The following is a 26,472-nucleotide window of genomic DNA, read 5'->3' on the forward strand; positions in this document are numbered from 1 at the left end:
TAGCTGCTGTTAACAAGCAGAATGAACGAAGGAAAGAGAAACACAAGAACAGAAAAACAAAAACATTAGAACTACAACTGACTTCAGCCGCAGCCTTAGATAAAAGAAGACATTAAATCTCTCAAGATCTCAGCAGAGGAATAACAACTCCACAAACAGCATCACCTGCTTCACTAATTACTATCCAGACTGACTTAATGTCTGTTATACGTCTACATAAGAGAATAGAGAGAATTTTTTTGTTGTTGATGTTTTATTGAAATTTGTTTGAGGGTTTTTATGTTACCATCATAGTGATCAGTGTTTTCTTTAGTTGTGAAGTTTGACTTGTCTTTGTAATGTTAGAGTTTCTCTGGCTGCTGTAACTGAATTAGTTAGAGCAAGAAAAACAAGAGAAAACAATCTGATGCTGTGACTGCTTCATGATATGAATATAATCATTGTGTAGTGGCTTAATTCACTGATCTTATAACTGAATTTAATATGAGCAATATCTTACTAACATTGTTTTATTGTGAAACAAAGCAAAAAATCCATCTGAATGAGATTTACTCACAAACATACATCTATAATCAGCCTATGAATCTCAACAACGGTGACATGCTTAATGCTGCAATGCACTTTTTTTTTTTTTTTCATTATGCACCCAGAATGCATTGTGGCATGAAGCATGTCACTGTTGTTGAGATTCTTACGCTGATTCCTAGGCGTTTCTCGAAGTCAAGGAAGGATCCTCGGAAGCCAGAATTTCAAGGATGCTACGTCATCGACATCCATCAAAGGACTGTTCCAAAGTCGAGGATCCTCGGAATTTCAAACAAGGACTGAGTCCTTCGTTCGAAAAATATCCCATACACAGGAAAGGATGCATATGTGTATCCTTCGTGCTCTTCGCGCTCTCAAATCACCCACAATCCTATGCGTGCAGCTTTGCAATCTTGTTCAAAAATGTTTTAAAAAATGTTGGACGTTAGCGGGCAATATGCTTTCAAATGTAAGTATATTTACGTTACCAAACATTTGTTATAACAGTAGTAAATATGTCAGATAAATAAAGTTTAACGTTTAAATGCCAGTACAAATTACTACCGTATTGATATTATAAAGTATACAAATACAAATTAGCCTACATTATTGATGGCTAACTGAACCGGACCGTTGTTAGTTTGCCATCACCGGCATCCTTTATAAATAACTAGTTAAGTTGTCTAAAGTAATTTAACGTTAATATTATACCATTATACCATTCACAGCGTTATTCATAGCTTTCTCGTATTTTTTAACAGGGACCAAGGAACGGAGGTGTTCATACGTCTCCGTGTAGAAAACAAGCAGCTGTTTACCGGGGGGTAATGATGCAATGACGTGCACTTGCTAGTCTGTTCCATTTACGTGTTCTCTGAATGCTAAAGAGGAGCCTCGCCTAGACTCTGAAGGAAGTGACTTGGAAGGACCAGTCCTGCCAAGGAAGTATCCTTGACATTGAGAAACGCCTCTGATGTCTGTGTGTGAGGAAGTTCTGCTGGAGCTTTAAAGTGTTTAGTGTTCAATGTGTTTTAAAACTCATTCAGCTTTTCTAAATTTAAACCTTTTTATTGTTGTATTTTTAGAAGAGTAGGGATGTGCTGAATGAGGCTTTTACATCAAACTGCGTCTGTGTTTCAAACAGTGCTCTACTTCGCCATCTGGTGGTCAATGCAAATTACTACACCTGTGTCATTCAGTTTTGTTCATTGGGATGTCATTGTACGGTTCATTTGTAATAACCATATTAGAAAGATGGTGGTGCGTATGTGTGCCATGAAATTTCATTGCATTTTACACAATTCAATGACAATAAAGACTGTCTTCTTCATTTTACTTGCAACTTGCATCTTTTCATCTTAAATAGTTTAATGTAACAATAGGTCTATATGATTTTTTGCATTGAACCATTTTATGTGTGTTCCTTACAAAACAACACAAACATGCACATTGTTATATATATATAAAAAAAACACAAATACAAATGCAATTTCGTATTTTTATTCAAGCATATTATTTGATTCACTGTGTTGGACCTTATGCGGCTCCTTTTTACTAGTCATGTCCCCTGCTTTAGAAAATATGTGTTCTTTTGAGCCTGACGTGACAAAGTATCCATCGCTATAGAAGAGATCCAACACAAACTTAAGATTTTGCTCATATAAAACTCATTAGATCAGTAAGTTGTCACTACATGATTATATTCGTATCATAAAGCAGCTGATCACATTTTCTCTTGTCATTATTGTCATAACAAACAGCTACAACAGCCATCGAAAAACTAGCACTAAAAAAGTCAAGAGTAAAACTGACTAACTAAAGCAAAGACTGACCTCGATCATGGTGACATCAAACAAAGGATAACATTAAACTAATATTCTATTAATGTTACTGGAAGAACGTTTGTTTGTAACTTTGAGAAAACTTTGACAGAACATTAGCCAAAGTTATGAGAATGTTCCCTATATTAGCTGGGGCGAAAGAAGATCACCCATATTCTTTTTTTCCTCCTTTGTTTAACAAAACTCATGCCAGGAGAACCAGCTGACAATGTCGATTGTCCTCCATGTCTTATTCTTCTTACGTCACAAGTAAAATCCCCAGTGTTCCTCATATGCACACACCCCTCAGTGTACATGCTACAGGTTGTTAAAAGTAACACTGAAGCAGTGTTAAAATTAATGAGATAGACAATTAAGTGATGATTGACCATTAGTGGTAACACCTGATGTTAATAAGGAGAATCATTAAAGGAAAGAGAATCGACAATAACAGAAAAAAAGAGAGGAACAGCAATTGCAACTGACTTATGCTTATTGCACCATTTATTGCACTTATTTCTAATCAGTTTAACTTTATTTCTTTCATACATCAACAAAACCCCTTGTTGAGAATTAACAGAAGTTTAGATGTTGATGTTTTAAGGAATGTTTTGTTCCATGATGGTGATTAGTGTTTTCTTTAGTTGTGTTCTTGACCCTTTACCTTTTAATATTTTTTTTTTTTTTTCCTTAGGCTGTTCAGTCTTTGTGTTTATAAAGCAGCACAGGTCATAGTTTCTCTTGCCATAACAAATGTGCTTTACAAACACAACTAAAGCAAACACTTATCATCATAATAGTGATTTCAAACTAAACTTTCATTAAAACATTAATATCTAAACATCATTTCACTCCGAGCAGAATCAGTATGTTAACATTTCTGTTCCTGTTTCTGGATTATTAATGTTCCAAAACCGGTTTGATTAGATTTTTTTTTTTTTACTTTTACTTTTTTTTTTTTTTTTGCTTCTTAATAACAATAACAATAATAATAAAACATACATAATTTTATTTATTAAAAAACAAAGAGGGTCTTTTCCATCTTAGCCAATAGGCCTATAATTATCTTTTATAACAAGATTCTGTCCAAATGTAAACCTATTAAATAAAATTAAAACCTATCAATGTTGGGTTATAAATTAAAAGTATTTCATCAAGATATTTTAAAATGTTTGCTGCATGGTTAAAAATACTGACGCTATTCCTGAAAGGAAAAAAAGATAGGCCTAGACATAGTTACAGTGGACATTTACTATAGAGACCACTGTAATAAAAGGTTTAATGAAGCAAAATGCAAAATATTTTTTACATTTTTAAGTCCATCTAAATGTAAAGATAACAAACTCACAGAATAATATCCAGTATGTCAATGTATAATTTCTGTAATACATATCAGCACCAAACAGAATTACATAAATATTGATTGTTTTCATAGGGTTTCCCTGAACACATATATATATATATATATATATATATATATATATATTTGACTATCGCATCATGAAGTCACTGCATGACTAGAACTAGTGGATGGCAATGAATATGTCTTTTACCAAAACTCCTGATGAGCACTGGTGCTTCTTTGATAAAGGAATTAGGCAAGTACAGTTTGTGAAGCTGAAAAGAGAAAACTAAATGCTTTAACAATATGGAAAAAAAGATAAATGACTATTTTCAATATTGTTTTTGCACGTTTCAAAGAGATCATAAGGAGGAGTCCACATGAAAACTTTTAAAAACTGTGACAGAGAGAAGGGTACACGCTCCACCAGACACATCCTACACATGCCCAAACAACAACACCCAAACACAGTTATGAAGTGGACACCACCAGGAGAATGCAGGGGAAGACGTGGAGACAGATGTTTCACGAAGGCCTGAAGAATGTCGGTGTCCCATGGGAAGATGTGGAGAACGTGGCCACAGATTGAATATGTTGGAGGACACTTGTTGCCCAATGTGTAGCACAGGACTTGTTGATGTGATATTATACATAACTATAAGAGTGCTGCATAATTAAATGTAAAATGCATTTATGTAATAAGTTGACTAATATTTGGGCATTTCCATGATTATAAGTATATCTTTAATAGCAAGCTATATTCATATAGATATGTTTAAAAATAACATGTTTCACATGCAAGCAGGACATTATCAGCAGCAGAGGTGTAAAGTCCAGGGGTCAGAGAGAAAAAGTCCTGCCATATTTTTATTCCACCCACTGAAGCAGTGTTAAAGTTAATGAGATAATTAAGTGATAAATTGAGTGATGATTGAGCATTATTGAAGACACCTGATGATAACAAGCAGAATCACCAAAGGAGAAAAATCACAATTTTTAAGTTACCATCATGGAGATGTTTTTGATGAGGGTCTTTAGTTGAGCTCTTGACCCTGAACTATTTATTTATTTATTTAATTTGTATGTTTGATATGTTAATGTTTGATACACTGTAAAAAATGACCGTGATTTTAACAGTAAAAGACTGTAAAAATGCTGCGGTGAAAAACTGTTGATTGGTTTACAGAAAGTTTCCGTACTATATACGGTGAATAACTGTAATAGATCTAACGGTACATTTAATGTCATTTTACGGTAAAATACCGTTAAATTCACAGTTTTTGGACGTGAAAAATAACAATTCATTGTAAAATTTACAGTGAAAAACCGTATATTGACATTCCCACAATTCCCTGCGTGACACTTCACATTTGATATATTTTCGCTGAAATAACTCTGTTTCTTCTTAGTTTTTCTCATTTTTTTCTAATCAGTTATGTACATTAGGGTTTTATGTTACATCTAATGTTGTTAAATTAATGTTTATTGCATTTTTAAAATTTCATGCATGTTACCATGATGGTGTTTAGTGTGTGTGTGAATGACACTGTGTGCACCTTCTATATATTAGTATTGTCCTCCTCAGCTTGTGGAAAAGCTGCTTGTGATGAACTTTGATTCATCATGTGATTCTCATCACCACTGTGTTTGGTGACTGTCAGTGTATTATAAAGGTACAAAACAGATATTAGTACTTCATTAGGTTGGTAAATTAACATTATACCAGTTAATGAAATACGTTATTTTACCGTAAATTTAACAGATTTAAAATGTAAAATTCACATGTAACTCCGTAAGTATGTTTACGGTTAGATGTCATTTTTACAGTATTGTTCTGGTAACCACAGCTGCCGGTATTTTTCCGTAGAAACAACGGGATTTTTTTTACAGTGTATGTTATGATTACATAAATTAAATTTAAAACAAAAAAGATAATTTGATGAGCTCACTCAAAAACAAACTGTATCATTACTGAAATTATTCTTTACTTTATATTCATGTCCCATAGAAGAGTCAAAGATATATGGTATTGGAATAAGTAAATGATGACAAAATGTATAGCATATGTATAGTGTCTCAGTTTTGATCTACGCTGTTCATTTTTTTACCAATTTTACTACTGTTGCTACTGCTGCTCTGCTAGTACATTGAATACTTTTGCAGCATTTAAATATTTCGTAAAAGTTTATTTTAATATGTCCTTGTTACACCAAATTACATTTGATTACTATATTATTAATTATAAATTAGGCATAATAACATGTAACTGACTATAAACCAACCCCTAATCCAATCCTAACCCTATAGTAAGTACATGTAGTTAATTATTATTACTAAGTACGTAAATGTATAATTATACTGTAACAGGGACACATTAAAATAAAGTGTAACCAAATATATATTTTTTTATCATATTATTGAACAGGAGTTCTCAGCCCTTTGAAACTCATCTAGAGTGTTGTGATGCCTCCTATTGTTCTGTACCATTTGCTTTATCTTCTGTATCAGCTCTGTGACCTGATCTCTGTTTTCTCTGTTTGTATTGTTGAATGTATGATATCTGCCATTACAGCTGTTAATTAAAAACTGCAGAGCAAAACTCCTTCTGATAAACTCATCCAGAGGTTCACCACACAGTCGGTCAGCATGAGTGAAGAGGATAAAGGTGTAGCGCACAGCCTTATTTCCAAACGTATTGCGGATCCATTTCACAATGTTCCTCTCTTCTTCTGTGAGTCTCACATCCAGTCTTATGACTAGCAGAAACACATGAAGACCAGGAAATGACAGGCGAGCACAGTTCCTCATTTCAGTCTTTAGCTCAGCCATTGATGTATTAAACAGTGCTGGAGTATCAATCACTGAGATTCTCCAATCTTCCACCATTGCAGTTTCCAGCTCACAAGGTCTATGGGCAGCATATGGAGAGGTATGCACTCTGAATGCATTTCTTCCCAGAATGGTGTTTCCTGATGAGCTCTTTCCTGATCCAGCACCACCCAGCAGTGCAATCCTGAGATCTGCAAATGCCAAAATAAATAAATATATAAATAAAAATAAATAATAATAAATAAATATTAATTCATTAATTACAGTTCTTTTCAATTGCTAACAAGCATTTACTAATATTTAAAGTACTTTTTCTAAACTCTTAACACAGCAACACACAATTAGCCAAATAGTTAATTTTCTGCCCCAAACCACATTTTATTAAATAAACACAAACTCTGCATCTCAAAATACTAAAAACATTTTAACCTTGCTGTTAAAACTCAGTTACAACTGCCAAACAAAATCTAATAATAAAAAGTCAAGGTTCAAGAGCCCAACTAAAGCAAACACTCATCTCCATGATGGTGACTCAAAAAATGTGGTTTTCTCCTTTGGTGATTCTGCTTGTTATCATCAGGTGTCTTCAATAATGCTCAATCATCACTCAATTAATCACTTCATTATCTCATTAACTTTAACACTGCTTCAGTGGGTGGAATAAAAAAAATATGGCAGGACGTTTACTTTCCGACTCCTGAACTTTACACATCTGATTTTTCAAGTATCTCTTGTCAAAGAGTTAAGAAAGCTTTTAAAACAACAAATTCAAACAAATTTGACCTATTCAAACAACAAGGGAGAAGATGAGAGATGACAAATGTTGCGATGCCACCCCCTCCCCCCTCACTGAAGAAGTACGCCGCCAGGATAAACTTAATGCTGTATTTTCAAACGTATGTGAAGTTCGCAGCTCCATTGTTGCAGTAAACTTGTATAACATTCTTGAATGAATAATTTATTAGATATACACTTGTCTGTTGTAGGGACACCGTCTTTACATTTTCACGACCCTAAACATGACGCAGAAAAAAATAAACTGTGGTTGCGTTAAATGTCAATCAGATGTGCTCTTGGGCGGTTCTTGGCCAAAAAAAGCTGTGATAGAGTCCAGACCTTCTGTTGCCAGTCTGAAGGTCTGGCTATGCGAGACTAATGTAGCAGAGGCTTGGACCTGAAAACAGTATTTGAAGACTGACATGTCATGTCTTGACAATTAGATTGAAAAATATGCATATCGGATGCTGTAAATAAAACAAACATATAGATAGATGGATATATGATAGCAAGAACTGATCAATACTTACTTGAGGAAGGTTCATCCATGCTGCCCCTCTGCATGTTTCCTGTGAACTTAACTTGATCTGTGATAACAAATGCAGGTAAAAAAAAAAATAAATAAATTATGCAGTTTGTTGTTTAATTCAATCATCACTCAATTAATAAGTTAATTATCTCATTAACTTTAACACTGCTTCAGTGGGTGGACTAAAAAATATGGCAGGACTTTTACTTTCTTTCCCTTGGACTATACACCTCTGATTTTTTCAAGTATCTCTTGTCAAAGAGTTAAGAAAGCTTTTAAAACAACAAACACAAATGTTTTAAAACATTCAACAACTTTCACCAGTGGCTATTAATCATTTTGTCTCTATATAACAAAAGACAAAATTTCTTAATTAATAAAATCTTTTAAAATACATGAATACATTATGCATTCATATTTAAAATCACAGTTCTCAATTAACTTTCAAGCATGTTTGACAGGATCGATATTGGATAGATATTTTTTTAGGGCAAGCAGCATGAGGATTTACACTTTTTTTTTTTTTTTTTTTTTTTTTTTCAGAAGGAATAATAAGAAAACTTACTTTATGCTGTTGGTTGATGTAAATTGTTGTCTGAAAGTGACAGGCAGTTCAGTGGTGAGGAGAAAACATGCATGTATCTCAGTCCAAAAGGTAAAAGAGACACATTTCTTCTAACCAGATAAACACTGGAATGAAGAAACATGCCCGTACGTGTCAACTTGTTTTCAATGAATGGGGCTGCAGTGTAGAAAAACAAACAAACCTCCAAAAACAGCATTAGCAACCAAATGTATTACTAACCATATTCACCTTATTTCAAAAACATAGCATGCCGTTAAGGAAATTGTTTCGGTTTGGTAATAAACTACACAACAAGAACTTGTCAGTATGTAATAGATAGAATACTTCAGTTGCTTCCTAATGCCTAAAATGTATCATCATATAAGTTATTCTAAGCTTTTTTAGATTTGGTCATGTACTTCACTGTTTTTATTGCCATAAATTCCATAGTGAGAGAGGTGAGAAAACAACACGTGTCCAACTTCACAGTAGCATCTCTTGTGCTGTCTGTGTGATCATGTGACCCTCATGAGAGATGGACAGATGAGTGCTGACATCACAGATCTGTTGCTCAAACATCTGTAGTTTTGCTAATGTTGTTGAACTGTGAATATATCAAGGATGTCTACATAATACCAGGAGAAAGCAATTAATTAGCATTCCTGTTCATCTTAAAAGGCATTTATTTGACTGACTGATGCACACAGCACCAGAAGAACCAGCTCTCGATGCTCACGTGCACCAAAAATAAGGGGTGAATCCAAGAATAGGGAGGGTAGGGAATAGGGATGTTCACTTCCACTTGAAATTGGCCCTCAGTGTTTCGAGCAGGCTGAGGACATCTGCTGGTCAAACACATGTAAATGCAAAGGAAAGACAACAAGTTTAATAATACAACACAATGTATTAAAAATATTTGTAATATCTTTCAATACACTGATGAATATTTTGCAGACTAACTTAATATATAAAACACTAATATTAATTATGAAAGACTTCACTTGTATGTGTTTCACTTGCAGTTCCTCTGGACAGTGCATATAAAATCCCATCTAATGCCATCACATATTTACCTCCAGACATGCTCAAAAAATGTTGTGCTTCCCTTTAATTACACACCTGCCCTTAGTCTTTGCCTTCCTATATACTCATTAAGGCCCACACTCAACCCAATGGTCAAAAAACAGAATTACAACAGACATAATGGCTCTTATACATAACTTGCCCCATAACATCCCCTTGGTGACAGGCCTGTAATATAGCTTCAAGATCTCTCTGTGTATAACTATTGCACAGATGTAAAGTTCCTGTAAGCCATATAGTGAGTGTGTGAGAGTGTGAATGTAAGATGAGTGTATGACATCTGAATGCTTAGGTATGTGTTGTCAGGATGTCAGATGCATTTCCTGCTGGGTTTTCTCTGCAGACTGTGCAAAATTAGCTACTAACCTTTATATGTGTAAAATAGCCAGTAGAAAGATGCACTTACATACTTTCAAAACAAGTAATAGTTCTCATTTTTACTTTCCAACATGTTTATCAACTTTTGATGTTCATCAAAATGACATCAGACTATCACAAAGAATGACTAATATTTTGTTAAATTCACAATGAATATATTTCTCGGACTGTGAGATGTTGTTTTAACAGAGAAAATGTAAACGTAAAACCCCCAAATTTATTTTCAGTTTTTCAGTGGTTGTGCTCTTGTTCAGTGGAGAGAGAAATAGACATTTCTTCCACCGCATGGTTAACCACACAAGGTCCTTCTATGTGAAGCTAAAGTGCATGAGTTAAAACAGTCAGTCATTTGGTTGCTGTTGATCTGATGAGCTTCAACACGGTAAGACAAACACATTCATACTTCAATAAAAACTGATGATTATTTCTATAGATGAAGCTCATATAACACATGATTCCTGACATGAGAAATATCTTCTGAACATCTAATGATCAGTTCATTTACACACACTGATGTTGAGCATTAATAATCTTCAGATGAGCAAAGATCTTACTAACACTAAGAGCTGTTTAGAGTGATGAACAGACACTGTTTATGAGTATATGAGTGATGATTTATGCTGTATTATAGATATATTTGATGCTGATGTTGGTCAGAATGGCTCCTGCTCTTCCTCTGATCTTTCTGCTCATGATTCACAGTGAGTCTCTGTTATATTCATATTAGAAACACTTTCATTTAATTTTATTTAATAAATTTATTTTTTTAAGACTCCAAAATGAGTGATTAATTATGGAGTTGAATTCCCGCCAATAGTATTGTGGTCACGGATCAAAAAATAGTAAGCGTGAATCAAAAATTTAAAAACGTAAAAATATATTGCACAAACTGAAACAAATAATGCAAAATGATCAGAATGACAAACTACGTGGTCATGAATCAAAATATAATAAGCGTGAACAGTTTAATTTGAAACTTTGCAAGGACTTTTGAGCTGTAAAATTATCTGAAGTATGGACAAATAATTCCTTTTTTGAGATACATGAGATACTCTTTTTAATGTGCAGTCTTGTTATGATTGTTAAAGGGATAGTTCACCCAAATGATGATTTTTAACCCATTTGTGCCCAAATTTTTCTGAATGGTTTCATGCATGTAGTCCTGTTTTCCTCAGGAGCATAGAGGCGAGATAGGGCGTCAGCTTTCGTATTCTTAGAACCAGGACGGTGGGAGATGGAGAAGTTGAATCTAGAGAAGAACATAGCCCAGCGAGCTTGGCGAGGGTTGAGTCTCTTAGCGGCCTTCAGATATTCGAGGTTTTTGTGATCAGTGAGAACTTGAAACGGGTGAGTAGCTCCCTCCAACCAATGCCTCCACTCCTCAAGGGCAAGCTTGACGGCCAGGAGTTCGCGGTCACCGATGTCGTAGTTGACCTCCGCCGGGTTGAGCTTGCGGGAGAAGAAGGCGCATGGATGGAGTCTACTTGGTGTCCCCTGCTGCTGTGAAAGGACCGCTCCCACTCCGGTGGTAGATGTGGAAGAAGAAGCTTGAAGCAGCAGGGGAAGTAGACGGGCGGATGTAACCTTGTTCGAGTGCCTCTTTGATGTATTCCTCCATGGCCTTCTCCTCCGGTATGGACAGGGGGTATATGCGTCCCCTGGGCACTGGTTCACCCAGCAGCAGATCGATGGCGCAGTCCCATGGCCGGTGTGGAGGAAGCTTGGAGGCACGTTGCGGGCAGAAAACGTCACTGAAGGGGGCGTAGTCCGGGGGGACATCCACGGAGCGCTTCTCAACAGGGCTCTCGATGGACGTGGCGTTCACGAGAAGAGGCTTGGAGAGTGGAGATTTCGGAACAGGAAGCGCTGGGAAGCAGTCTGGGAAGCAGTGATCGCCCCACTTCAGGACTTCGCCCGTGCACCAGGAGATGTTGGGGTTGTGTTGTTCCAGCCACGGGCGCCCTAGAACCACGTCAGCGGTGGATTCCTCCAGAACCAGCAAATGGATGTGTTCAGTGTGCAAGATTCCGATGCTGAGTTGAAGTGGACCCACGCAATGACGGATGTGTCTGCGGCTTAGGGGCTTGCCCGTGATGGAGTGGATTTGATAGCTTGTCGGTGAAGGAGAGATCTTGAGGTTGAGTTGTCTACAGAGGGTGCCTGAGATGAAGTTTCCGGCTGACCCTGAATCAAGGAGCGCCACCACTGGAACAGAGATGTTAGCAGAAGTAAGGGTTACAGTAGTAGTGAGTGGTTTCATTTTCTGAATGGAGGGAAATATTGCACTCACCACGGGTCGAGGAGGACGTATTGGGCATGTGGAGAGATTATGCCCCATAGTCCCGCAATAGAGACAGAGATTCAGGGCCAGCCTTCTTTGTCTTTCGTTAGGGGTGAGACGAGAATGATTGATTTGCATGGGTTCTGTGGCTGGTTCTGGGGAGCTGACGGGTTCGGACCGACGGAGGAGGTTGGTGGTGGATGACTGGCCCTGGTGTTCTTGAATACACGACTGCACACGGGACCCCACGCGGATGGCGAGTTGGATGAAGCGTTCTAATCCCATGGAGTCCTCGTATGTAGCGAGATGCAGCCGCACGGAGGGTTCCAGCCCCTGACGGAACGTGGTGATGAGGGCTTGCTCGTTCCATCCGCTGTTGGCGGCTAGCGTTCGAAACTGCAAGGCATATTCGTTAACAGAGAGGTTTCTTTGTTTTAGATTATAAAGTTTCTCACCAGTCGAGGAATCCGTCAGAGGCTTCCCAAATACTTCCCGGAAGTGGGAGACGAACGCCGAATAGGATTGGACGACTGGGCCTTTCTGGGTCCATAGCGAATCTGCCAATTGCAGAGCCTTCCCTTGCAGTTGTGAAATAATGAACGCTATTTTAGCCGTGTCTGTGGTGTAGAGGTGCGGCTGCATCTCCAGGACCAGTTCACATTGGAGAAGGAATCTGCTGCATTCCTCCGCCGATCCAGAGTAGGGCGCCGGTTTGGCCATGGGACTGGCGGTGAATGCAGGTGAAGGAGCGGTGCTGGTGGGTGTGGAGACAGCCGTGTTGAGGGATGACGATGTTGAGGGCTGTGGTGTGAGTGCTCGACGCAGCACGTCCACGAGCTCCTGGAATGGATCGTTGGTGCTCATGCCGTTAAGATGTTATGGTCCGGTCTTCTGTTATGATATAGACACGGAGGCAGAGATAAAAGCAATCCAGGTGAGCTTTATTGAACAATGTGTGGAACACAGAGTGATAATGGCTGTTATCAGGTTCTTGAGAGATGAATATAAAGTAATACTGTCCTTGTATGGTTTGTGGATCCAGGAGCTGAGATGAGATGGAGGGAGACGTTGGAGACACTCACACACACAGAAGGGTAAGCACACGAAGGGACCAGGAGACGAAGGAGATGAAGGAGATCGCTGGAGCAGGTAAGTATGATGAAGGTGAGTCCTTAAGGTAAGCATTAACATGTAGTATTGCAAACGAGACCGGACAGTGAGTGTGTGTGAGTGTGGTGGCTTTGTAGTGCTGGTGATTGCAGAGTGAATGAGATGCAGGTGGCGGTGATTAGTAAGCTGGTGATTGATTGCGTGGGTACTGTGGTGAGGTGGAGCCTGGCGTGTCTGTGACAGATATTTTGTACATTTTCTACCGTAAATGTATAAAAAAATATTTTTGTGAATGAATATACATTGTTAAAGGCTTCATTTGGACAACTTTAAAGGCAATTTTTTTTTTTTTTTTCACCTTAAGATTCCAAATTTTCAAATAGTTGAGTCTCAGCCAAATGTCCTATCCTAACAAACCATACATCAATAGAAAGCTTATATATATATTCACCTTTCAGATGATGTATAAATCTCAATTTAAAAAACAATTGACCCTTATGACTGGTTTTGTAGTCCAGGGTCACATATAACAAACAAACAAAAAATAAATAAATTAAAAGAAAATAATTATATATATTAATATAAAATATTATGAAGGCAAAAAGCAATAAACAAGACCAATAACCCTGATTTATTAACCCATTAAACACAATATACCCCATTTCCCCATTATATATGTACTTACAAGTCATTTGCCCACCGGCAACAATAGCTGCCACAAGACTTTTGACTAAGTATACAAAAAACTATAGCTCTCTTGTAAGATTTGTTTTATTTGGATGATTCTAGAGACCCTCATGATATATATCACGTAGATATATATATGTCAACAAAAAAATACTTCATATTAACATGATTTTTTTTTTTTCTTTGGGAGGGTTTGCCTTCAATATGCTTCCTGGAAGTAAGGGTAGGAAGATGACAGCCTCATGTCACAGGAAGGAAGTGAATACCTTTTTTTGTTCTTGAAATCCTTTATTTGGTTATATTATGTCATTGAGATATAAAACATGGAAAACATCTAGAAAAATACTTACAAAAGGAATGCCGGTTGGCTAAAATGGGTTTAACTCCAACCGTTGCAGTCTGTCAGTCGTATAATGCCTGTCAATGAAAAAAAAAAAAATCCAAATTAAACTCTGTGGCTCGTGATGACACATTGATGTCCTAAGACACGGTGAACACACAATTGGTTTGTGCAAGATACCGGTTTGTGCGGAAAAAAAAACAAAAACAATATATATTTATATATATAATTTTTTACCTCTAATACACCACTATGTCCAACTGCGTTCAGCATTCGCTTAAGTGAGGTGTGATCTCGCTCTGACAATGGCAGTGATGTCTTGCACTCACTGAACTATAAGTGAGACAACACTTCCATCATCAGAATGCGTTTTCTGACCTCGCTAACCAGATCCTGAACCAGCATCTCTGCCAGTGCTTTGGGAATTTGCCACTGGCTCTTATGTATTATGCCACTGACTCACAGTAAATTACCCGGTGTTAAATCAACACCGCTCAGTGTTCATATGGGAACAACAAGCAGGGCATTAAAGCAACACTGAAGCAGTGTTAGAGTTAAAGAGAAACTTGAGTGATTAATTGAGTGATGATTGTTTGATTATTGAAGGCACCACAGCCATAGATAAAATCAACTGAAAAGACATTAAATATCTCTTATTACAAACCAGACTTTCTTTATTTGTGTCATTCATCTACAGTTCTTTCTGAGAATTTTAGATGCTGATGTGTTATTGAAAATTATGTTTCATTTAGTTGCCCATTTTGTCTCATGGTTTTTATGTCAAATTTGTGGCCTTTGTAACAGTGTTTACACAAACACATAATTTGTTATAAAGGAGACAGTCAACTAAAACAATCAGGTGATATGATTTACACCATCAAGAAGAAAACTGATTGTCTAGCACCATCACTGACTGAAAGTGGTTGTTCATTATTAAATTATTTTCACCAACAGTACCTGATTGCTTTAAGCTTCATGCTGCAAGGCATGCTGGGAATCATGAGTTTTTTTTTTTTTTAATACTATGGTGGCTCCAACATGCATTATATCATGAAACATGTCACCATTATTGAGTTTCATATGCTGATTCTTGATGTCTGTTTTTCTAAAAAAACAACAACAACAACAACTACTTACAATTAATAACAATAAAAAGAAAATATTAATTTGAATTAATTTGAAAACAAAAAAGTGTAAGAAATGGTGCAGTATTCAGACATCATGAATAATGCCACCATAGTATAAAACACATGACTCCCAGCATGCCCCAGCCAACATGTCCTTGTGGGCCCCACATGGGTTTTATCTGGGCTATATGGGTTATATATAATTAAAATCTTTTTTTTTTCTTTCTTATAATCTAAAATCTACCCAGCCAACATGCATGTGGGCCCCATGTGGGTTTTTGATGGGCTGTCACTTGGGCCCTGCATGGGCAACCCAAGTGGGGCCCATATAATTTTGTCCATCGGCTCCACACAGGCCCCATGTGTGTTAGCCCATAGGGGCACATGATGGGTCCATAGTGGGCTCTAAGTGGGGCTCATTTGTGTGTTCATTATAGGGGCCCACATGGTTCACATATGGGTTCTAATAAATGGGGCCAATGTGGGCCACATACAGAACCCTTATGGGTCCCAAAAGGGTGATAACACTGGATCCGCAAATGGCCCCTCTATGGGGTTTTTGTGGGACCACAGTGGGTGAGAACTGGGCCCCATTTATATTTCTTTTTTATTCCTGTAGGTGAAATTAATGTGCTTTAATGTGCTCATTTGCAAAAGAAAGTTATGTTTTAGTAAACCTGTACCTGACTTAATATAATTTAAATTACAGTACTGTGAAGAAAATGACTTTCAACTCAGAATTTGTAAACCACCTTTTTATTGATCATAAGAAGAAAAATAAAAGTACAATAAAACAGGTTAAGAGCATTGGAAATTCTTCAGTCCGTCACTCCTGGGTTGAGGCAGACCCATCAGCTTCATATCTTAAGAACAATAATGAGAGAAAAGACAGAAAAGGCAATTATTTTACAATACTATCAAATCATTAACAGGAGCACTCTCTTAAAAAGCACGCATGATTATGATCAAACCATGCCAGTACTTTATATTTCTGTCCAAATAACTAAACTGACAAGTAAAAGGATATCTACTACTAAAAGGAATATGAACAAGTTAAAGTTCAAAACAATGTGCCTGATATAACAGAAGTATGACTTTACAAATGCAACATAAATATAAGATGATAAATAAAGCGGCATTTAACAACTTTAACATTATTGAGTTTAATTTAACTTTCAAAAGCTGTTTTTATTATACATTACAACTGTTAACTTTTAACTATTTTTGAATACAACGTACATGTGGACCCCTATAATGAACACACAAATGAGCCCCACTTAGAGCCCACTATGGACCCATCATGTGCCCCCATGGGCTAACACACATGGGGCCTGTGTGGAGCCAATGGACAAAATTCTATGGGCCCCACTTGGGTTGCCCATGCAGGGCCCAAGTGACAGCCCACAGCCTACCTGACTGAAATGCCTCATTAATATGCAAGTCATTTCAGCTCATTACTATCCAATTCTTTTGTCTTCTCAGGTGAGAATGGCCCATTTTCAGTGGTGATTCACGCCTCCTCGCATACTGTGTTTCTTGGCAAAAAGTGTCTTACAAAAACTAAATGAATATATTGTTTTATATGAAGGAGTAGGCAGCATAATTTTTACATAATTCTGAAGCAAAAACTCTAGTCTACAACCTCCAATACCCAAAAGTCTTGTGAACACAGATTTACTATACTTTTTTTGGCCTTATTTCAGTGACTTAAGTTTTTTGTTTTTTCAATAACCACGCATAAATGTTATTCCTTCAAAAACACAAACATGTACATACATGTTCCTCACATATTATTGTAACCTAGTTTGTGCTGAATACAGTGTAATGACACTTTTTCCATTAATATGTTTATGAAGAACTGAAAAAAGCACAAATGTCAGGACATGTCAAAACTTCTCCAGGCCCCAAATCAGCCTCAGACTCCAGAGGGTTAAAAATACAAATGTTGCCCTATTCAAAATAAAATGTTGCCATATTGTTGCCATAAAGGTTTTAAAATATAGGCTAAGTGTCACTAATTAAACTAGTATACAGCATTTAGGAAGGCATTTAGGAAGAAAAGGTTCAGCACGCAAGGCTCTATCACTATTGTCTCAATGGTGTTTTCAGTGTCTTTGGGTGGATTAGGACTGTTTGTGATTTGGTCTTACCTTACGCAACGTTCCCTAAAAGTTCTCAAAAGGTGGTGAAATTTCTGAACCTTTACAGAACATTTGGGACATAAAACATCCTCTTTTGGTAATGAAAGTGCTGCAGTTCAAGGTTCCTTATATGACTTTAGGGGGACGTTCCATTTTGGTTTATTTTATGGTCAAAAAAAGAATGTTACAATGAGGATGTTTGGGACATTAACAGAACGTTCCCACACGGTCCTCTGTTGATCATTTAATAACGTTCCCGATATGAGTTTAGGGGAACGTTCCATTAGGTTAGGTGACAGCCTTGCTAGAAATTTTACGTTCCCAGAACATTCTCAGAACGTCCCCACTGGTGTTGAGTAACGTTCCCATTATGTTCACAGACGGTCAAGATGTGGAGTTCTTTTAAGGTTTGGGGGACGTTATTTGGTGGACCTTCAGGGAACATTCAAGACATTCTCTGAACGTTTAGGGAACCATACTTTATTTGGAAATGTTCTCAGAACGTCCCTGCTGCCCTTTTAAAAAAAAATGAACTGAAAATTAGAGCTAAAATGACTAATAAAAGTGGCTGTTCAAATGAAAACTATTTTTTTTAAAGGTCTTTATAGGTTATTCCTTGATTAATATTAAGAAACCGTTTCTTTCAATTTCAAATCTCTTGCAGTAAGTCATTAACTGCAGCACACGCATAAGCTAATGTAACTGCTGCATCACTGCATCAGTAACTACACAGTTACTGTCTTTAAATAAATCAACATGCAGCAAAACATCAATGTTTCTGAATCATCACTGACTGAAGCTCAGGATCTACTCTCCAGCACAATGGTGACACACAAATCTCAGATAACAGAAACAGAACATTAAACACTAACAGATCTCTCTAGATCTCTGCATCTTCACTTATTACAAACCACTCTGACTTTGTTTCTTTCATACAAATCTTCTTTATGAGGTGTTGATGTTTTATCAAAATTTATAAATTTCACCGTTATGGAGGTAAGCGCTTGCTTTAGTTGGGCTCCTGACCCTTGACAATTTGACTTTAGTTTTTCTCCAATTGTTGTAACTGTGTTTTTCTAAAGCATTTGTTGCAATAAAACATTGTGAGAAAATTGATTGTGATATAGAGTCATACAGTTGTCTTATTCACAGATCTTCGAATATTGTTTTCATTCACCTAGATATAATGCTGGAGAACCTGTTCTACTTTGAAATTATGTAAGTTGTTATTCTTATGCAGAAATTATTCAGATAGCATCATGTAGATTCACACAGATATCAAGATTCTGCATATGATCCTCAACAATGGTGACAAAATTTTCAGATAAACTCTGAACATCACAAAAAAGCTACTAAAGTCACAAAAAATATATTTTAGTGACACCATCGCTGAGGATCATACGCTGATTCATGATGTCTGTGTGAGTCTAAAAGGCACTGCTCAAAACTCTGTATAATGTATAGAAAAAACTAATAAAAGAGGGGGTAAAAAAACCTTCAATTAATGCAAAAGTAACATTTAACACACTCAGTTTAGATTTTGGTGATGCTCAATGAAGCAGGACACTCCATGATGACTGAATCACCAGCACAAAACAACCAAATTCATCTGATCAGACTTTTTCCTGCTTTTTTTGTTAGAACTAATGTGCTTTGAAAACATAGTTAAAGCAGCCAGAGAAAATCAAATGTTAAAAATGGCAAGAATCAAGAGACCATCTAAAGCAAACGCTCACCTCTATAACGGTGACTTCAAACTTTATTATTTTCTATAAAATACTCACACAGGAGGCGACATTCTCGTGACCTTGTGCAACTTTGTCTAAAAGTTCTCTAAAAGTGACAAAAATTCTAAAACTTTACAGAACATTTGGGACATAAAACATCCTGTTTTGGTAATGAAAGTGCGGCAGTTTAAGGTTCCTTATATGATTTTAGGGGGACGTTCCAATTTAATTTTATGCTCACACAAGAACATTATAATGATGATATTTAGGACATTAAACTGAACGTTGCTACATGGTCTTCTGTTGGTCATTTAATAACATTCCCGATATGAGAAAACACAATATTTACACAATATTTAAAAATCAGTGAATAAGGTCAATGTTTGATGATCAAATCAACAACAATGACTAAGCATCCAAACCCAATTGATCACATTTATGTTCTCACAATTTTTTATAGCAACAAATGCTTTAGAAAAACACAGTTACAACAATTGGAGAAAAAATAAAGTCAAATTGTCAAGGGTCAGGAGCCCAACTAAAGCAAGCGCTTACCTCCGTAACGGTGATATCTATAAATTTTGATAAAACATCAACACCTCATTAAGAAGATGTGTATGAAAGAAACAAAGTCAGAGTGGTTTGAAAAAAAGAAAAGCTGAGCGCATGTGGCGAAAGACAAAACTTGAAATCCATTATAACATCTATAAAGATATTCTTCATGCTTTCAATGTGGAATTAGGCAAAGCTAGACAGACCTTCTTCTCAAATATTATAAACACAAACTTAAACAACACCCGCGCTCTTTTTGCTACTGTAGAGAGACTAACAAACCCCCCAAGTCAGATTCCCAGTGAAATGCTCTCAGACAGCAAATGTAGTGAGTTTGCTTCCTTCTTCTCTGAGAAAATTAATAATATCAGAAAGGCGATCAGCACATCCTTGAGCTGCACTGGGGTAAAACAGATCAGATCACAACCTCAGAAAGTAGCTATTATGTCTGATTTCGAAGCAATTGATGGTAAAATTTTGGAAGAAACAGTATAGCACCTTAAAACATCAACCTGCGCCCTTGACACACTTCCCACATCTTTTTTCAAAAGAGTGTTAAACTGTTTAGAAGCAGATCTCCTAGAAGTGGTAAATGCCTCACTTCTCTCTGGGACTTTTCCAAAATCCCTGAAAAATGCAGTTGTTAAGCTCCTCCTGAAAAAGAGCAATCTGGATAACACCATGTTGAGCAACTACAGGCCAATCTCAAATCTTCCTTTCATAGGCAAGATCATTGAAAAAGTTGTTTTCAATCAGCTGAACAAGTTCTTAAGCTTGAATGGATACTTTGATAACTTTCAATCTGGTTTCCGACCGCATCACAGCACAGAAACAGCACTCATAAAGATAATAAATGATATTCGCCTTAACACAGATACAGGTAAATTAACAGTGCTGGTTCTACTTGACCTCAGTGCTGCGTTTGACACTGTCGATCACAACATTCTTCTTGACAGGCTGGAAAACTGGGTTGGGCTTTCTGGGATGGTCCTAAAATGGTTCAGGTCATACTTAGAAGGGAGAGGTTATTATGTGAGTATCGGTGACCATAAGTCTGAGTGGACATCCATGATATGCGGAGTCCCTCAAGGTTCAATACTTGCACCCCTCCTGTTCAACCTATATATGCTGCCACTGAGCCAAATGATGAGAAAGAACCAAATTGCATATCACAGCTATGCAGATGACACCCAGATTTACCTAGCCCTATCACCTAACGACTACAGCCCCATTGAGTCCCTGTGCCAGTGCATTGATGAAATTAAAAATTGGATGTGTCTAAACTTCCTTCAGTTAAACAAAGACAAAACTGAAGTCATTGCGTTTGGAAACAAAGATGAAGTTTTCAAAGTGAACATGTACCTTCACTCTAGGGGTCAAACAACTAAAAATCAAGTCAGGAATCTTGGTGTGATTTTGGAGTCAGACCTGAGTTTCAGTAGCCATGTAAAGACAGTAACTAAATCAGCGTATTATCATCTCAAAAATATTGCAAGAATTAGATGCTTTATCTCCAGTCAAGACTTAGAGAAACTTGTTCATGCTTTCATCACCAGCCGGGTGGATTATTGTAATGGGCTCCTCACTGGTCTTCCCAAAAAGACCATAAGACAGCTGCAGCTCATACAGAATGCTGCTGCCAGGATTCTGAGCAGAACCCGAAAACATGAACACATCACACCAGTCCTCAGGCCCTTGCACTGGCTTCCAGTTGCATTTAGAATTGATTTTAAAGTACTGTTACTTGTTTATAAATCACTCAATGGCCTAGGACCTCAATACATTGCAGATATGCTCATAGAATATAAACCTAACAGATCACTCAGATCATCAGGATCAGGTCATTTAGAAATACCCAGGGTTCACTCAAAGCAAGGAGAGTCTGCTTTTAGCTGTTACGCCAGCCGCAGCTGGAACCAGCTTCCAGAAGAGATCAGGTGTGCTCCAACAGTATCCAGACTCAAAACACATCTTTTTATCTATGCATTTGCTGACTGAGCACTGTGCTATGTCCGAACTGTTTGCACTTTATTTTATACGTATTATCTTTTTATTCTTTTAATTCCTTTTCCTATTTTTATTTCATTTTTAATGTATTTTATATATTTTATGTATCATCTTGTTATTCTGACTTTTAATGCATTTTAAATATTGCTGTCTGGTTGAAAGAGCTGGGAGAATTAGGAAGAAATTGATTAGGTTAAAATTTGTTAAATTTGCCAAACCATGGGGAAATTTAAGCTGTAGTGCATGGTTAAGATATCTCTGGATTACAGTCAGGACACTTTCCAAAGGGGGAAATTTCCAAATGGGAAATTTGAACTGCGTTCCATAGGTAAGATATCTCCGGAAGGGGGATTAGGGCTGTGTGGTGCAGTTTGAGGTGTCTTGGCAAAAGGGGAGATTCACAGTAAAATCCACAGAGTTAAATCAACTCTGCTCAGATAACATTTGGTCCCTCTCTGAATAGTGTTAAAATAACACTGAAGCAGAGTTAAAGTTAATGAGATAATTAAGCTATTAATTAAGGGATGATTGAACATTAATGATGAACACCTGCTGTTAACAAGCAGAATCACTGAATAAAAGAGAAACACAACAACTACAAGTGACTTCAGCCAAAACCATTTAATTGAAATCAACTGAAGGTAAAAGACATTAAATCTCTCAAGATATGATTTACTTATTACTAACCATATTGACTTTATTTCTGTCACGTCTAAATAATTTCTTATTGAGAATTAACAGAGGTTTAAATGTTGGTGTTTTATTGGTCAATAAATTTTGCCACCATCGTGGTGGTCAGGGTTTGTTTTAGTTGGGCTCTTGACCTTTTTATGTTTTTAAAAGAATTTGTGTTTGCGCAATTACAATAGTGTTTCACAGCAAACACTTGTGCATTGCTGAATCAAAAGACTAAACGAGCAGATCCTTTCTATGTCAGGTTTTTCTCTGCAACAATGTATAAGTCAGTGCTTATATGCTGATATAATCATTGTGAGATGACCTGATTGTATCCAAAGCTACTGATCATATGTTTAGTTATTTGTACATTTTGGTTTTGCATTAGCAACCCTGTAAGACTACAGCATGAGAAGAAAGTGCTGCAGCAAACAGATATAATATTTAATTTTAAAACCATGCAGTGCATAAATAAAATTGAACTACTGCCTCACTTAGACACACACAGACATCAAGAATGAGCATATGAATCTCAACAATGGTGATAAAAATAAGATGCTTCATGCTACAATGCATGCTGGGTATCACCATATGACAAAACTCCCATCATGCACTGCAGTATGAATAATTATTGTCACCACTGTTGAGGATTGTATGCTATATTTTCTTGTATAAGCTTGAGCTGTAATAGCTGTTCATTTTTAGCACTGAAGTATTACAGTGGCATTTGTTTAGTGGAATTTTTTTGTTTCTGTTGTAATTTTTTGATAATTGAATCTCAGTCAAGAAATCGAGACCTCTTGGCAATGCTTATTTGAAATGGCTTTCAAGCTGCAAACTTATGTGGATCTGCTCCTTTAGTCTTTTGATTCAGCAAAGCACAAGTGTTTGCTGTGAAACACTATTGCAATTGCTCAAACACAAATTATTTTAGAAACATAGAAAAGGTCAAGAGCCCAACTAAAACAAACCCTGACCACCACGATGGTGGCAAAATTTACTGACCAATAAAACACCAACATTTAAACCTCTATTAATTTTCAATATGAAATTATTTAGACATGTGACAGAAATAAAGTCAATATGGTTAGTAATAAGTAAATCCGATCTTTAAATCAGATCATGTGAGATTTAATGTATTTTACCTTCAGTTGATTTCAATTAAATGGTTTTGGCTGAAGTCACTTGTATTTCTTGTGTTTCTCTTTTATTCAGTTATTCTGCTTGTTAACAGCAGGTGTTCATCATTAATGTTCAATCATCCCTTAATTAATAGCTTAATTATCTCATTAACTTTGACTCTGCTTCAGTGTTATTTTAACACTATTCAGAGAGGGACCAAATGTTATCTGAGCAGAGTTGATTTAACTCTGTGGATTTTACTGTGTTGAAACTATGTTTATCAGTTTGAAGTGCCTTAACAGGTAGCGGTCCTGTTGGATGAGGAAGATCCATTCTGATCTGCTCTGATGAATAGATCCGTTTAGATCCAACACTGATGGACGACAACAACAACAACAACAACAACAAACTCCCTGAGACTTCCTAGCTCTTCCATCTAGATAGCAAAATTCTCTGTTTTTACTGTTATTTCTATTCCCTATGTTCTATTTTTATTATTCTTTTTTATGTAAAGCACTTTGAATTACCATTGTGTATGAAATGTGTTATACAAATAAAACTGCCTTGCCTTGCCTTGTAATAAGTGAAGATGCAGATATCTAGAGAGGTCAGGGGCCGTATTCACAAAACATCTTAAGACTAAAAGTAGCTCCTAAATTGCAGATTTAGGAGAAACTCTTTAAAATAATGGGCGTGTCAGTCCTAATTTTAGGACTCCTAAATTTTTGTTCTAAGAGTATTTCACAAAGCATTTTAGCGCTAAAACTAGCTCCTAAATCTGTGAAACGTTAGGAGTAGTCAAGAGGACTCCTAAGTCACTAAGACAAAATCACAAACAGTCCTAATCCACCCAAAGACACTGAACACCATTGTGGGAATAGTGATAAAGCCTTAGGTGCTGAACCTTTTCTTTATAAATGCAATAAAATGCAATGCAATAAAAAAAAAATGATTTATAGATTTGAATCTATGATGAGATGCCAAAAATTACTCTTTAACAAATAAATAAATATTGTCTGATTACCTGTGGCAGTGGTTTTCATGGGTTCAATAATTTAATAGAGTAAAAAAAAAAAAAAAAAATTATATATATATATATCGTCTGTGTATTTATCGTCTGTGTATTTATTCCTCTCCTCGTGCTGATTAGAAAGACAGTTTGAATGTGTTTCTCCCAAACTTTGTTTATAAAACATAATTTGTCGGTTGAATTCTGCATTCTCTTGAGATAAAAACATCCAAGAGGTGGACAATTAACTGTATAGTTTAATTAGTGACACTTAGTCTACATTTTAAAACCTTTATGGCAAAAATATGTCAACATTTTATTTTGACTGTGGAACATTTTTATTAAAAAAAAACATTTATTTTGAATAGGGCAACATTTGTATTTTTAAATTTATTTTAATATGTAAACATGACACCTCATTCTACAATGTTTCTATGATTAAATCACTGACTCCTCCCCATCAGCCAATCACTGTGTGTTTAGTCCATAGCAACGAGGTCAACCCCGCCCTTACTCTCAGCTTAAGACTTCAGTCTATTCCTTAGTAAAAGTTTGTCTCAGCAGCTTTGTGAATAGGTTTTTAGAGAAAACTCTTAGCTAAGAACTTTTACTGCTATTTACATAACTCTTAGTGGTAAGATAAAATGTTTTGTGAATACAGCCCCTGTTATTGTTTAATGTTGTTTGTGCTATCTGAGTTTTATGTGTCACCATTGTGCTGAAGGGTAGCTCCTGTGCTTCAGTCAGTGATGATCCAGCTTCATGTTGCTTTATTTAAAGGCAGTAACTGTGTAGTTACTGATGCAGTGGTACAGCAGTTTCATTAGTTTGTGTGTGTGTTTTTGTCAGCTAATGACTTAATACAAGAGATTTGCAATTTAAAGAAAAGGTTTCATACTATTAATCCAGGAAATACCTGTAGAGAGCTTTAAGTGAAAATAGTTTTTGTTTGAACAGCCACTTTTATTAATCAAGTTTTTGACAAAGGCAGCGGGGACGTTCTGAGAACATTTCCAAATAAAGTATAGTTCCCTAAACGTTCAGAGAATGTCTTGAATGTTCCCTGAAGGTCCACCAAATAACGTCCCCCAAACCTTAAAAGAACTCCACATCGTGACCGTCTGTGAACATAATGGGAACGTTACTCAACACCAGTGGGGACGTTCTGAGAATGTTCTGGGAACGTAAAATTTCCAGCAGGGTAGTGACTTAGGAGTCCTCTTGACTACTCCTAACGTTTCACAGATTTAGGAGCTAGTTTTAACGCTAAAATGCTTTGTGAAATACTCTTAGAGCAAAAATGTAGGAGTCCTAAAATTAGGACTGACACGCCCATTATTTTTAAGAGTTTCTCCTAAATCGGCAAGTTAGGAGCTACTTTTAGCCTTAAGATGTTTTGTGAATACGGCCCCAGATCTCTACCCAAAAGGCAGAATGGAGAATCAGGTATAATTGCAAAAGCTTACATTTTGAACAATGATGGGATATCATTAATAGTAACCGGAAATGTTGGTGTCATTTTGCATTTTACAGGTACACTGTTGATTCCCACAGAGTTGACATGTTTTCTTGTATTAGAAAAAAACTTTGAGTTTACCTGAGCTGGCCCACACCAAAACACTGTCATCAGAATCCACAATTAGAAGCACACGTGAAGGTTTAGACAAATCAAGGGGCTTAGAATCTTCAGCTTTCCGAGATACAACACAACAAACAGGCGGTGTATCGTACATGGGGTTTAAGTAATCAACTTCCTCAATCATTTCCTCCTCTGTGATTTCCGCAGGCAGTGTTTTAGTCAAAATGAAACAATAATCTCGCCCGTCAGTTTTAATCGCTCAGTGTA

General features: G+C 36.6%; 1 protein-coding gene across 1 annotated transcript in view; it reads left to right on the plus strand.

Annotated features, from left to right (window-relative positions):
• Positions 1-12,847: 12,847 nt before the first annotated feature.
• The window catches only part of LOC137032414 (B-cell receptor CD22-like), a 299,667-nt gene continuing 286,042 nt past the window's right edge, over positions 12,848-26,472 (plus strand). Inside the window, exons 1-2 of the mRNA XM_067404170.1 lie at positions 12,848-13,063; positions 26,205-26,283. Of these exons, the coding sequence (XP_067260271.1) occupies positions 12,848-13,063; positions 26,205-26,283 (295 nt within the window). The remainder of the gene's footprint in view (positions 13,064-26,204; positions 26,284-26,472) is intronic.

This window comes from Chanodichthys erythropterus, chromosome 12 (assembly GCF_024489055.1).
Source record: "Chanodichthys erythropterus isolate Z2021 chromosome 12, ASM2448905v1, whole genome shotgun sequence".
NCBI classification, from domain to species: Eukaryota; Metazoa; Chordata; class Actinopteri; order Cypriniformes; family Xenocyprididae; genus Chanodichthys; species Chanodichthys erythropterus.